The sequence below is a fragment of the Ammospiza caudacuta genome, chromosome 5 (assembly GCF_027887145.1).
Source record: "Ammospiza caudacuta isolate bAmmCau1 chromosome 5, bAmmCau1.pri, whole genome shotgun sequence".
In the NCBI taxonomy this organism is placed as follows: domain Eukaryota; kingdom Metazoa; phylum Chordata; class Aves; order Passeriformes; family Passerellidae; genus Ammospiza; species Ammospiza caudacuta.
This window is the reverse complement of record NC_080597.1, coordinates 9,445,713-9,458,790: the sequence shown is the minus strand read 5'-3', so window position 1 is coordinate 9,458,790 and position 13,078 is coordinate 9,445,713. Positions and strand designations below refer to the sequence as shown.

The 13,078-nt window shown below is 43.7% G+C and overlaps 1 protein-coding gene across 1 annotated transcript in view; it reads left to right on the top strand.

The window, feature by feature from the left end:
• The window catches only part of STAB2 (stabilin 2), an 82,560-nt gene extending 69,769 nt beyond the window's left edge, over nucleotides 1-12,791 (top strand). Inside the window, exons 55-67 of the mRNA XM_058804703.1 lie at nucleotides 614-718; nucleotides 1,056-1,163; nucleotides 2,110-2,303; nucleotides 3,992-4,133; nucleotides 5,312-5,445; nucleotides 6,122-6,287; nucleotides 6,519-6,625; nucleotides 7,590-7,709; nucleotides 8,470-8,628; nucleotides 9,448-9,555; nucleotides 10,225-10,353; nucleotides 11,391-11,510; nucleotides 12,104-12,791. Coding sequence (XP_058660686.1) covers nucleotides 614-718; nucleotides 1,056-1,163; nucleotides 2,110-2,303; nucleotides 3,992-4,133; nucleotides 5,312-5,445; nucleotides 6,122-6,287; nucleotides 6,519-6,625; nucleotides 7,590-7,709; nucleotides 8,470-8,628; nucleotides 9,448-9,555; nucleotides 10,225-10,353; nucleotides 11,391-11,510; nucleotides 12,104-12,154 — 1,643 coding nt within the window. The 3' untranslated portion in view covers nucleotides 12,155-12,791. The remainder of the gene's footprint in view (nucleotides 1-613; nucleotides 719-1,055; nucleotides 1,164-2,109; nucleotides 2,304-3,991; nucleotides 4,134-5,311; nucleotides 5,446-6,121; nucleotides 6,288-6,518; nucleotides 6,626-7,589; nucleotides 7,710-8,469; nucleotides 8,629-9,447; nucleotides 9,556-10,224; nucleotides 10,354-11,390; nucleotides 11,511-12,103) is intronic.
• Nucleotides 12,792-13,078: the final 287 nt, after the last annotated feature.

The window sequence follows — 13,078 nt, the reverse complement described above, 5'->3', positions numbered from 1 at the left end:
TACAGGTAACTTGTGTCCATTTTACAGAAAAGCTTACTAACCTCATATCTGACTTCCTTGCTCAGCTGGACTTTCTCCCACAGAGCAGCCAAGCCCTGTCCCTCAACACACCTTGTCTTTCTCTGGCCTCCCCACAATTAACAGGTGCTGTTCATTAGGACTGATTTGTCTGGGTCTTCAGTTCAGCTGTTAAATCTTTCCTGCCACAGCTCTCCCTGCAGTTTCCTACTCCACTGCAATGTGCAGGTCAATACTCATTTTCAGAGGGATATTGAATAAATGCCAATCATAAAATCACAGGACCACAGGTTAACTCAGATTGGAAAGGGGTTTCAGAAGGTCTCTATCCCAACTCCTTCTCAAAACAGTGTCAGTTCTGAGCTCATGTTGTTCAGGACCTTTCCTGCCAGGACTTGAAAACCTCCAAGGATGACAATTGCTCAACCACTCTGCAAAGTCTACTCTTCTGCTTGACTGCCCTCATGGTGAAATACCATGAAGTTGGACTCATCTAAATTATTTCTGCATAATACTGTATCTAAACTGACATGATAATGTTTCTCTAGAGAAAGACTTTCCCCCTCTGCACGTGATCTCTGCGTTTCTTTTCCAGCTTGTGAATGCAAGAACAACGGGCAGTGCGATGAAGGATACTCGGGGACAGGACGATGTTTCTGTGAAACAGGATGGACTGGCCGGCTCTGTGAAACCAAGCTAGGTCTGTGCCTGCTCTCACCAGTCTGCCCATGGAGATAGGGCTTGAAACTGCTTGCAGTTCAACAGAAGGCTTCCATAGATAACACAGAAAGGGTTAAGAAATGTCAGGAGCACTTAGGAACTCTGCTCCCTTCACCTCACTGTCTCCTCTTTTGTGATATGGCAATATGAGTTCCTACCTCCCCTGTGGAGACGCTTCTGGCTTTAGCAGTCAAAAAATAAAATCCTTACAAAATTTCCAGTTAGCCAGACTGGTACTAAGGGTTCTCCTCCTGCATGAAACGAGGGCATTGTGGTTCCAGAGCTGTTTGATTCCAGCTGTCCTGCCTTCCCTGCAGCTCTGCCCCCAGTGTGCTCCCCGAGCTGCTCGCCCAATGCCGTCTGCACGGAGAACAACACGTGCCAGTGCAAGCCCCTGTATGATGGGGATGGCATCACGTGCACAGGTGAGCTCCCACCCAGGGCCACAGGAAAGGTTCTTCCCTCTTGCACACACACAGCAATGCAGTCACTGCCCACCCTGAAAACTTCCGCCTTGCAGCAGGTGAAACAAGTTTAGGATATAGGATGTTCAGGTTTTTCTAAATCAGACTTCTCCAGGCTTTACCAAGCATGAGCTGCAAGTGCACTTCAGTCAGGTTTTGAAGACAGCAAGGTTTCCCTCAGAGGATTTACAGTGGGACACAAAGATATATCAAAGGGCTTTTCCAACAAAAATGATCCTATGATTTTTTTTATGTCCATAGGCAAGGCAGTTCCCTGGTGATACTGCTACAGAAACAGTTGTTCTTTGTCAGACAGGTGTTTTACATCTTCCAAAGTCAACCTGGCCAGAAATCTGAAGGTTGGTGCTATGTCCCCTGAGTCAAGATCATCCTAACAAGGCTGTGAGAGCCCTAAGGAATAGACTCAGAGAAATTCGGTAATACCTCAGGAAATGGAAACAGATTTTTTTTTTCCCCCAACAAGTATTCTAGTATTTTTAGTATGAAAGGACTAGTGATTGTTGGCATTACAGTGCAAGAGTTCTAATATCATTATATTGTAAAGGTTCCATTTTGCTAGAGTTTCATACCTCCTTGATGTTTCTGTAGGCAGCTCCTCTAGGCACTGACTCTTCCTTGTACTCACAGCAGCCAAATGACGCCAGATCCCACCAATCCACTTTTTTATAACCCTCTTCTTAATTGGCTACAGGTGCGGCCTGTTAACATCAGGCCTGCTCTAATCTTTAGTAATTGGTTCAGCTGCAACTCTTTAAGGGATAAGATTACATTCTATACCACCTTCATTTACCCATACTGCATCCCTCTACAAGCGATGGTTTGTCTTTATGAAGAACATCCTCTTTAAAAGCAGATTTTACTCATTTGGGTTTTTTTTCCCCTGCAGCTGCAGAACTTTGCAAACAGAACAATGGTGGGTGCCACAAGGCTGCTGAATGCACACAGCACGGGGTGAAAGTCTTCTGCAGCTGCCAGAAGGGCTACAGGGGAGATGGCTTCACCTGCCTGCCCATAAACCCTTGTGCTGATGGCTTCAACGGAGGCTGCCACGAGCATGCCATCTGCATTGTCACAGGACCTGTAAGTTGAATTATTTCAGCCCCCAGCAGGGAAGTCTGAGGAGTTTCTCCCTGGTGCCAGCAGAAATCTCCTCTGGCTGGATCACACCCTGTACCTCTCTAAATCTCTGTTTTCCAAAATAACCTTTACTTAGCTCCAACCTACTTTCCACATCAGTTTGGTATGCCTCTGTTGTATTGTGAGGTCCCCAGGATCAGGTGAGAGATAAGAATTTGATTCCATGCTCTCAGAAGCCTGATTTATTATATTGAAAGAATGCTATACTAAAACTATACTATAGAAAGAGAAAGGAGACGTCAGAAGGCTAAACAAGAATGATAATGAAAGCTCGTGACTGACTCCTCAGAGTCTGACACAGCTGATGCTGATTGGTCATTAATTAATAGCAATTCACATGGAATCAATCAAAGATGCACCTGTTGGTAAACATCTCCAGACCACACCCCCAAGCAATCAGATAATAAATTTTTTCATTGTTTTCTGAGGCCTCTCAGCTTCCCAGGAGAAAATCCTGGGCAAAGAGGATTTTTCAGAAAATATCACAGTGACATGCCTCAGCTGAAGGCTGAGAACCATTTTGACATCTTTGCTCTGGGGAATGGGGTAACACAGAACCTGGGATGTTTTGCATACATAGTTTTTCTGTCCCAATCTTAGCTCTCCCTAACTGTCTATCCTTATTTGCAACACAAATTTATTGGATTAAAATTAAACACATTTTGGAAGCCAAACAAAGGGACAGCTGGGAGAATAGTGTCACTTGTTGATGGTTTGAACTCAACTTGAAAAGCTCTGCAGCCACATTCCATGATGCACATAGTCAGTGTGGTTAGGGAAAACCTGTGCAGGTGACTTGATCCAGCATTTGTCCTCGTGCTTGCAGGATCACTTCTCCATTCCATTTTGGTGTCTTGCCTGAGCTGCCTTCCTGATCTAGGCTGATCTAGAAAAATCTTGCTGATAATCTATTCCAGCTGTTAACCATCACAGTCCCTGGATGTCACCAATTCCTGCTTGGCTTATAGCTCTCATTTATTGCTAGCAGTGGGCTGTTAAATTCGATGCTTGCTTCTGTGCCCAGATACTTAAATATAATTTTGATATGTTTGCCATCCATTTTTGTGAATTACGTGTCATGGAACCCTCCAGTGCATGTTATTAACTTTGTGGATGGAATTATGCTTTGGTGTTAATTCAGCAAAGCACCCAAGTACATATGTAAATTTTGTTGCTTACTTGTTAGTTAGCAAATCTTCTATTTGTTCATTCCTGCTTAAATCAAGTGAAATTTCCCCACCAGTTCAGAATGTGTTGTTGCAAAAGTTCTATTACATTACATTGCAAGGGTTCCATATTGTTAGAGTTGCGTATCTCCTTGATGTTTCTTGCGGACATCTCCTCTAGGCACTGTCTCTTCCTTGTCCTCACAGCAGCCAACTGACCCCAGTTCCCACCAATCCACTCTTTTATAACACTCTTCTTACTGGCTACAGGTGTGGCCTGTTAACATCAGGCCTGCTCCTAATCTGTAGTAATTAACACAGCTGCAACTCTTTAGGGGATAAGATGACATTCTATACCACCTTCATTTACCCACACTGTATCCCCCTACAAGAATGCTGCCTGAAACATGGGTGTCACATCAGTCAAATGCTTGTCTTGGCCTTTTCCCTTCACTCCCTGAGCAGGGCAGGCACAGGTGTGAGTGCAAAAGCAGCTTCATTGGTGATGGGCTGAACTGCTCCGTGATGCAGCTGCCCCTGGACCGCTGCCTGCAGGAGAACGGGCAGTGCCACCCCGATGCTGCCTGTGCTGACCTGCACTTCCAAGGTGAGCAGGGGTGGGGGTGCTTGTGGGAAGGGATGAGAATCGTGACTCCATGCTTCAGAAGGCTGATTTATTATTTTATGTGACTGACCAGTCCTGACACAGCTGGAGCTGTGATTGGTCATCAAGTAAAAACAACCCCATGAGACCAATCACAGATGCACCTGCCGCATTCCACAGCAGCAGATAATCAATGTTTACATTTCATCTCTGAGGCCTCTCAGCTTCTCAGGAGAAAAATCGTAACAAAGGTATTTTTCATAAAACATGTCTGTTACAAGGAGGATGCCCCCTGCACACCACCAGCCCTGTGCCCTGAGGCCAGTGACCAGGAGCTGTAAAATCACTCAGTCCTCTACTTAATTATTAGTCCCCATGATTACAGCTGGAACATTGTGGGAATCCTTAAAATCAGAGGGTTTTGGGAAAGCTGGAAAATGCAGGCCTGAGACAGCAGAGCTGTGATTAGAGCTAAGCAGTAGCCATCAGATAGGTCAGCAGAAAAATTATGTTAAGAAGTAGAAAAGTAAGGACAAATAGAACAATGGTCTGTATATTAATGCTTCTCTAGAATAACTTCCTAAGCTGCAGAAAAGTACATCTAGCAAGGTTCTAAGCTTAATAATGGAGTTCTGTGCATTGTTTTAAGGCTTACAAGCAGGTATTGTATTTGAAATAAACAAGCATTGTTTTAACTGAAGGTACGTGTACTTAGAGTGGTTGGATAGAACTACTGTCAATGTGCTTTTGCTTTGTGTGATTGGCCAAAAAACTTTTAAAGTAAGTTGTAACATCACATTCTTAGTCTGCTGCCTGAGATGTGAGCTGATGGCATCTTGCCATGGTCATAACCACATAATGAGACTAATGCTAAAAAAGAAAACAGCTAAAAAATAAAATGGCTCAAAACACATTCCTAGCAGTCCCATCCTATTTGTAATTTGTACATAGCCCCCAGCCAGCAATAAATGGTTATAAAAGTTATGCTTGATAACAATTACATGTGAACATGAATTTATCATGAAGCAATGTTTGAGGGCAGTCCAGGTAGGAACGCTACCCTTGAGGAATCGATTTGCTTTAATTGCAGTTCACAAAATCCGTGGGTGTTTGTATGGCACAGGTGACTGTGCACCATGGGAGCCCCTTCAGGAGGAGCTGCTCCTTGTCTCTCTTTGCAGACACCACGGTGGGGGTGTTCCACCTGAGGTCCCCCGTGGGGCAGTACAGGATGACCTTCGAGCAGGCCAGGGAGGCCTGTGCCAATGAATCGGCCACCGTGGCTACCTACGAGCAGCTGCTGTACGCACAGAAGGTGAGGAGGCTCTCCCAGGGAGGACATCCCCAAACAGCACCGAGACACAGAGTAAATGGAGAGGGAGGAGCAAGGAGGCTGCTCTCTTAAGCATCATTTTCCCTCCTTTCCTTCACCCATCAGGGCATGTTTGGCTGGGAGCAATTTTCAGACTGTTTATTGGTTTCATGCATGCTCGCACAGCACTAAAATAATTTGCCAAGTTCTTGTTTCTAGTGGTGCTGGCGTGAGAGGTTGTCAGACTTTCAGAGTATTTTCAAGGGGATTTTAATTATTAACACTTCTTTAATGTGTACTTCAGAGTTATGCTTTATTTCTTTCTTTAAAGTAAGTCTCCAGGAACCTTTTCCTCAAATGCTGTTAACAGACCCATTTCCATATTGCCTCCCTTGAGCACATTATAAACAGCACATGGCTGATGAGTCAGTGAGATGAGCATCCCAACTTGGGTTTGCAAAACTTGTTTTAGAAGAGTGGGTCAGACAGAGTGTCTTTTTCTGGCTCCTTCCAACTCTGGAAGGAAGAAAGACACTCACTGTTTAGAGGCACCTTTAGCAAAACGTGAGGGCTGGTGCTGCCCGAGTGCCCCGGGGGCTCTGTTCATTCCGTGTGCAGCTCCCCAGCCCCACCACCTGGCTTTTCCCCTGAGTTTTCCCTTGTGGCTGTGCTGGTGCAGGCGAGGTACCACCTGTGCTCTGCTGGCTGGCTGGACGGTGGCAGGGTGGGCTACCCCACCGCCTTCTCCTCCCCAAACTGCGGCTCCGGATACGTCGGCATCGTGGACTACGGGAGAAGAGCCAACCTGAGCGAAACCTGGGATGTTTTCTGCTACAGGGAGAAAGGTAAGAGGGGCCTTTGCCTCATCCCTCTGTGAAATTGAGAGCAGCAGCCCAGATTTTGGTTCCTTCCATCAGCCATAGGCTGGTAGATAACACTGCAAGAGACCCTGCCTCTTTTTTAACTTTACTTGTAAGCAGCAGGTGAGGTTTTTTAATTTTTCAGGCACAGGGCAGCCTAAAGCTTTCTTGGAAAGGCTGTTTGCCCATACAGCTCTCTCTGTTTGTACCTTTCAGAGGTGAACTGCACCTGCAAGCCAGGCTACGTGGGGGATGGCATCTCCTGTAGTGGGAACTTGCTGCAAGTGCTGATGTCCTTCCCAACGCTGACAAACTTCCTCTCGGTAGGAACAAAGGCTGGGGTGGGAGTGGAGCAAAGCAGGCCCTGAGTGTTGCATCCAGGGTTTGCTTTGCTAGCCCACTTATAATAAATCAGGCAACCCCCTTGTCTGGGAAGAATGATGCATCTGACTCCATTGATTCAGAAGGCTAATTAATTACTTTATTATACTATATTATTCTATATTATATTACACTACTTCTAAATTGAATCTGAACAAGAACTCAGCTGAACAAAATCTCATGACTGTCTCCTGACCAACCATCAGAACACAGCTTGCAGAGATTGGTCAAGAAGAAAAAACACTTACACCAGAATCCAATTACCAAATTCCTTCAGGTAAATAATCTTCCAACGTATTCCACTCATTCAGAAATCAACAGGAGCAGCAAATGAGATAAGAATTGTTTTAATCATTCTCTTCTCTGCTTCTCTCACATTCAGAGAATGTGAACCCACACTCACCAAGGCAGAGTGGTCTAAATCTGCACCTATCTGGTCTAAATGCAAACCAGAACTTAGTTACTACTTTTTTAATTACTTGCTCCAAAGAGGTTTCTGGGTTCTACAATTCAGCTGGAATTAAAATCCTGATGCAGCTTTAGCTTAGAGACTCCCTGCACAGCTTTTCAAGCATCACAAGAGGCACTATGCTTTGGAATTTCATTGAACTGCTACTGGTAAAAAACATAATGTTAAGAATTCTTTTCTTGTCACTACTCAGAAAGGCACTATATGTGTTGGGCCAACAGAGGCCCAATGTCTGCAAATCAGTTTAATATGTACTCATCAAATTAGCAGCTGGAGCTGAGTTTTGGATACAAACTACTTTGGAAAGCCACTCCAGAGCTGCTTCATGGCTAATAACAGAATTCCTTTGTTGTCATTTGTTCAGTGTCATCTCTTCTGCTCTCCACACAGGAGTGCACGATTTCTCTCCAGTAAAGCTGGATTTTCTTTCTGCTTAGGACATCATGGCTTACTCCAACACCTCCAGGAAGGGGAGAGAGTTCCTGCAGTACCTCACAGACCTGTCAGTGCACGCCACCCTCTTTGCTCCCAACGACAGTGGGTTAAAGGAAAATGAGGTCAGGGTTTTTCTCCTTTTTTCCTTCCTTGTTCTAATAACACTTCTTAAACAGTTATTATGGGTTTCTGCATCCCATTGAAATTTAAGCTTAGAAAAATAATACTAGTATGATGTGACTTCTGCTTTAACCCTAGAGAATTTAAACTGTGCTCACAAAAGACAAGAATTCAGCGTTTCCGTTTCCCTTCCATGGTTAGGGGTGCAAGGTTATTGAGTGTTCAAGTCACTACAGAGACTTTTCCATCAGGGATTTTAGTTACCCTGCTATGAAGGAGTCTGCCTTAGATGAATGAAGTCTGTTCTGGCTCATTAGCATGGAGCACAGTTATTTGAAGGAAGCAGCATACAACTTGGTATTTCCTACAAATACATTAAAGGAATACATTTCTAACTTCATTTCTATGCTTTCCCCTTTTTATTCATTCTTTATTCCTTAAATCAAACACTGTTTCAAGCAATTCATAAGGGTTTATTCATTGGTTCACATCCTCAAGCTGTTTGGAATATCTCTGAGTCTCATCACTTCAGGTCATCCTACAGGGGAGTAAAATCCTTTGTCCTGCTGGAATCAAGGTCCTGCCACCAGAGGCCAGCAGGGACAGAATGTCCCATTGTTCCCATGCAGATTTCCCAATAACCTCTAATGCTGCAGCATTAACAGCAGAGGGGGAAAAAGGTCACAGGCACACAGCTTGCTAGTAAATCCAAAGGATTAACGAGACCCATTAACACTCCTTGTTTTTTGTCCTCATTTTCAGACCCTTTCTGGGAGAGACATCGAGTATCATTTATCTAATGCCAATATAATGTTTTATGAGGACTTGACCAATGGAACCACCCTTCTCACTCGTCTAGGGAAAAAACTCCTCATTACAAGCACAGGGGGCCAGGAACACCAAGTCCCCACGGCTGACCAGGTACCTCTGTAATAAATTTCCCATCTTTGCGCTTTTCCTCTTCTTATCCTATACCCTGTAATCAGGTGACACACTGATCTGGAGGGAATTTTGATAAGGTCAGAGTGGGCAGCAATTAGACACCGAGTTTAGAAAGTTCTTTCCTCTCCAGAGACTGCAGGATAGCAGCTGGCAGACTGCAAATTTACCAGCTTGCAGATGGACATCTCTTACCTGGAAAAACTCAAAGGAAGCTGTTGAAGTGGCTTTCAGGAATGGAAAAATAGGGATATGGGCTTCATTTTGCCCTCCTCTCAGTTTTGTAGGATTGTGGGAGATGGCTGTGTGATAGGTAAAGAGATGAAAGCAGTAGTTTATCATTAAAAAAAGTTGTTGGAATTTGTGAAGTTTCTTGGTAACTTCTGGGAAAGGCAGGAGATGCCAACAGAGCCTTGCTCACAGCCAGCAAACCTGAGTGGCAAGTGGCATCCTCTGCAGTCAAAGTGGCTGCCTGGCACTCAGGAATGACTGCACTTCTAGGCAGAGCTTTGCAACTTCACAAAGATCACAAAAGTTAGAAAGAAAGAAAAAAAAAAAAAGGAAAAAAGGGCAACATGCAGGTAATGATGATGACTACTCCATGCACAGGAGAACCATGACCAGCCAGGGCTGATGTCCAGAGAGGCAGCAGAGTAACCTTCCCTGTTTTTTTCCATGTGTTGTTCCTCTCTGGTGAACTGAGCACTCAGCAACTGAGGTGGGGAAACCATCTTAATGTCAATTTCAGTACCAAAGAGAGAAGGGAAAAAGCTCAGCTCTCATTGCTTCTTTTCCTGGCAGAGCAAGATCCGGTATGTGGACAGAAGTGCTATTGTTGAGTGGGACATAATTGCTTCCAATGGGATAATCCACATCATTTCAGAGCCTTTAAAGGCTCCATCAGAACCTGTAAGTGCATGGTGATTCAGGTTTTTGGGGTGGTGAGAGGTAACTGTCTTATTTTACCCTAAACTCATTGCTGACATTAGTATATTCCCAGTTTCCCTGACATATATGCAGGGAAACTTTTTCATCTTAAAAGGATGCTTTCAAAGAGAATTAGAAATTGAAAATAAGGTACCAGTGATAACAAAAATTTGTCTGAACAATTTCTTCCCACAGTTATAAATTTGTTTTCTGTATGTAAAATAATGGAGCACATGTACACAACAGAAATTTTTAAAAGCTCCATTTTCATTCTTCCACTTTCAAGTTTTTAAGGCACCTTGTTTATTCTTGCCTTGGCATCCATTCCTATCCAAAACAATGTTTTGAAAGTAGATATATTTTGCCTGCATGAATTCCTGTAAGTTCCCCCAGTTACCCAGCTGTCTCCTTGGTCCACAAGGTTTAGTGATGGGCTTGGCAGTGCTGGGGGGAACAGCTGGATTCCATCATCTATTTCCACATAAACTTTTCAGTGATTCTGTCAAAAGGCCACATTCAAATGTCTCTAGGGAACACCTAGCAGGAAGCACAAGGACCAGAGCATATCTCAAAGGGACACTGTGTGTGCTTAGGTGCTGTAAGCTGACCAGTGCCCACCCAGAGCTCACTCATCCTCTTCCCCTTCTCCAGGCTCCTCTCCATGCCAGTACTGGGACAGGAATATTCTTTGGCATCTGTCTAGTTACTGGAATTGTGGCTCTGATTGGATATTCTTACCTCAGGTTCAGGAAGAACAACATCAGCTTCCAGCACTTCAAGGTAAGTGGCAAGTGGAAACACAAAGCTGGGGAGGGGAGGCACAAATGCACTTCTCAGATTCATAACTTTCAGTTTCTCCATACATTTGGTTAAGCTAGAAACATTCCTGGCCACTTCACACTTGAGCTGTTCAGACTGAGACTTAGAGAAAGGGGGCTCACATACTTGCCTTGGACAGGAGTCCACATTTGCCCCTGACCCCTCCACCCAAATCTGTGCTCACACAGACACTTCCAACACCAAGGACTGGCCCAAAGCTGATTCAACTGCACCACAGCAGTGCAGAAGCCCTTGCCTGCCCAGAAACTCATCCTTAGGGAAGTGAGAACTACAACCACTGAAAGGGCACCGGCTCTCCTCCTCCATTACTATCAATTTTGTTGTTCTGGAGGTTGGAACATTTCATAGGAAAAAGGCCAGATCCAACAAACAAACTGAAATGCCTGTAGGATTGAAAAGTGCAGGTTTTTATACTGATGCACTTTCATGCTTGATTTCTCTTAACTAATTTTGTTAGCAACAGACAGATGAAAAACCAGTCAGCAACAACTAAGCTACAGAGATGAGGGATGAGGAAAAAAATGTTACCAAACTTACAAGAACATACCTGAAAGAAAGTCTACCTAGAAGCAAAGTCCATTCCTGTCCTAGTCCCTGTAAGTAACGTGAATCATCTTGTAGAAACAAAACCCAGTAGCCAAGAGCCAGAGGAAACACTTAGATTTTTAAATAGTTTCAAAGAGAGCCCTCAGGACTAACCAAGTACTTTTTACCCCAAGCACCATTTCAGGGCCACAGTTCCTCTCCCTTTTTTGCTGAGGATTAAAAATAAGAAGGGAGAGGAAAAAAGATATCAATTTAAAGTGACCTGAGATAAGGCAACAACCAAAACCACAGTTCACGCCCAGAGACAGATTTAGACAATAAAGCCAGTTAAATCACAACAGTGCACCAGCTGGTAGAGAGGCTCAAGTGCCCCACTTAATGCATTGGGGGAAGAGGATGAAATTTAAGCAAGTTTGTGTGCTTTTGTGTAGTCCAAAGATGACACTGACACAACGCCACTGGACAAGCCACAGCCTTCAAGTATCACCAACCCTTCATATGAAAGTTCTTCAACACTGACCTCACCAGAACCTACTTATGATCTTTTCTCAGTAAGTATTCATTTTCATTTGAGATTGAGACACTACTAATGTAATGGTAAGAGGGAATGACTTTATAAAAGAGAAATGTCTAGCTGGAACAGAAAAATAAATTCAAGAAACCAGCATTTGAGTTTCTGTCTTCCCTGTCTCCCCCCTGTTTGAAATTGGGTTGCATCACCTGTAGTAAAATTGAAGCTGTGGTCAAAAGCTGCATCTCAAGGCCATCTTCAAAGACAGCTGAATTAAACTGGACCTCACATGACACTGGATGACAGTGACACATCCATAAAAACTTAAAAAGCCTTCTAATTTTGTCTTCATGTCAGCTTGCTACAAATGCAGCTGAGAGCCATGCTAGCACTCCAAAGAATCTGAAACCCAGCAGGGAGGGGGCTGGGAATTCAGGGAAGGAAGGATTGCACCCTCATGTATGTGCAGAGTCTAAAATCAAAATACACCATTTTGCATTCAATAAAAGGACTTGTTTGGTGAGAAATGTCAGGTGCCAACTCTGCCATCTGTATGGACAAATTTGCCCAAATGTTACTTTTGTTTCTAAATGCAGTGTTCAAGTCTGATTTTCTTTTTATTCTGTTTTTTAGGATTCAGATGACCAACAGCTTGTGATGAGTGGTCCTTATGATGAGAATTAGAAATTGAATTTGGCATTAGTCACTAATAAACATGTTTTTATTTACACTTACTGTGAAAAAAAAGAACACCTACGTTACAGGGAATAAAATCTTGTTACAAATTAAAACCCAAATGAGCACATTTTTAAGATGCCTTCTATATAGCTCACAGAAATACCAATTTTGGAAGTGTTGGCTGAATCTGAGCAGTGCCAACTATGAGTGCCAAAAGCAAAACTGAGTCTCAACTAACCTACCCAGAACAGACACCTCTCTGGGAAAAGCAGCTGATTTTCACTCACCTGCTTTTTAACTGCTTTTCTTTTCCTTTACAGACTTTAAAATGGCCACAAAGCACACAGGGCTGCTAACTTGGCAAATATCCTGAATTTTCTAGTACTGCAGGCCTGTGCTTTCATTTTGGCTCGGTTACAACAGGCAAGTGTGAAACAGAACATGTGGTAAACTTCTATTTTTAAACTGAGGGGATTTTTTTGGCTGGTATACTTTCCTGTTAGATAGTCAGCAGCAGGAAACACAGCCATCCTGACTGTTCCCCTTGCCTCCTCCAGCTTCTCTGTCTTTGCTCAACCTTGGCTTGGTGTTTGCTTTACATCTCACCTCACTGTCCAAGTAATTGAGGCAGCTTCAGTAAGAAATGCAGATGATGACTAGTTGGAACAGGAAAATAAATTCAAAAAACCAGTACTTGAGTTTCTGGATTTCCTCTCTCCCCCCTACTTGGAACTGGCTTGCCTCACCTGAGGTAAAATTGAAGCTGTGGTCAAAAGCTGGATCTCAAGACCAACTTCAAAGACAGCTGAATTAAACTGGACTTCAAATGACACTGGATAACAGTAAATATGTCCCAATGAACCATTTTTGTGCAAAGTGGACTGTGAGGATGAACATCCCCTTTCCATGCAATGTCTACATTCAGTTCTT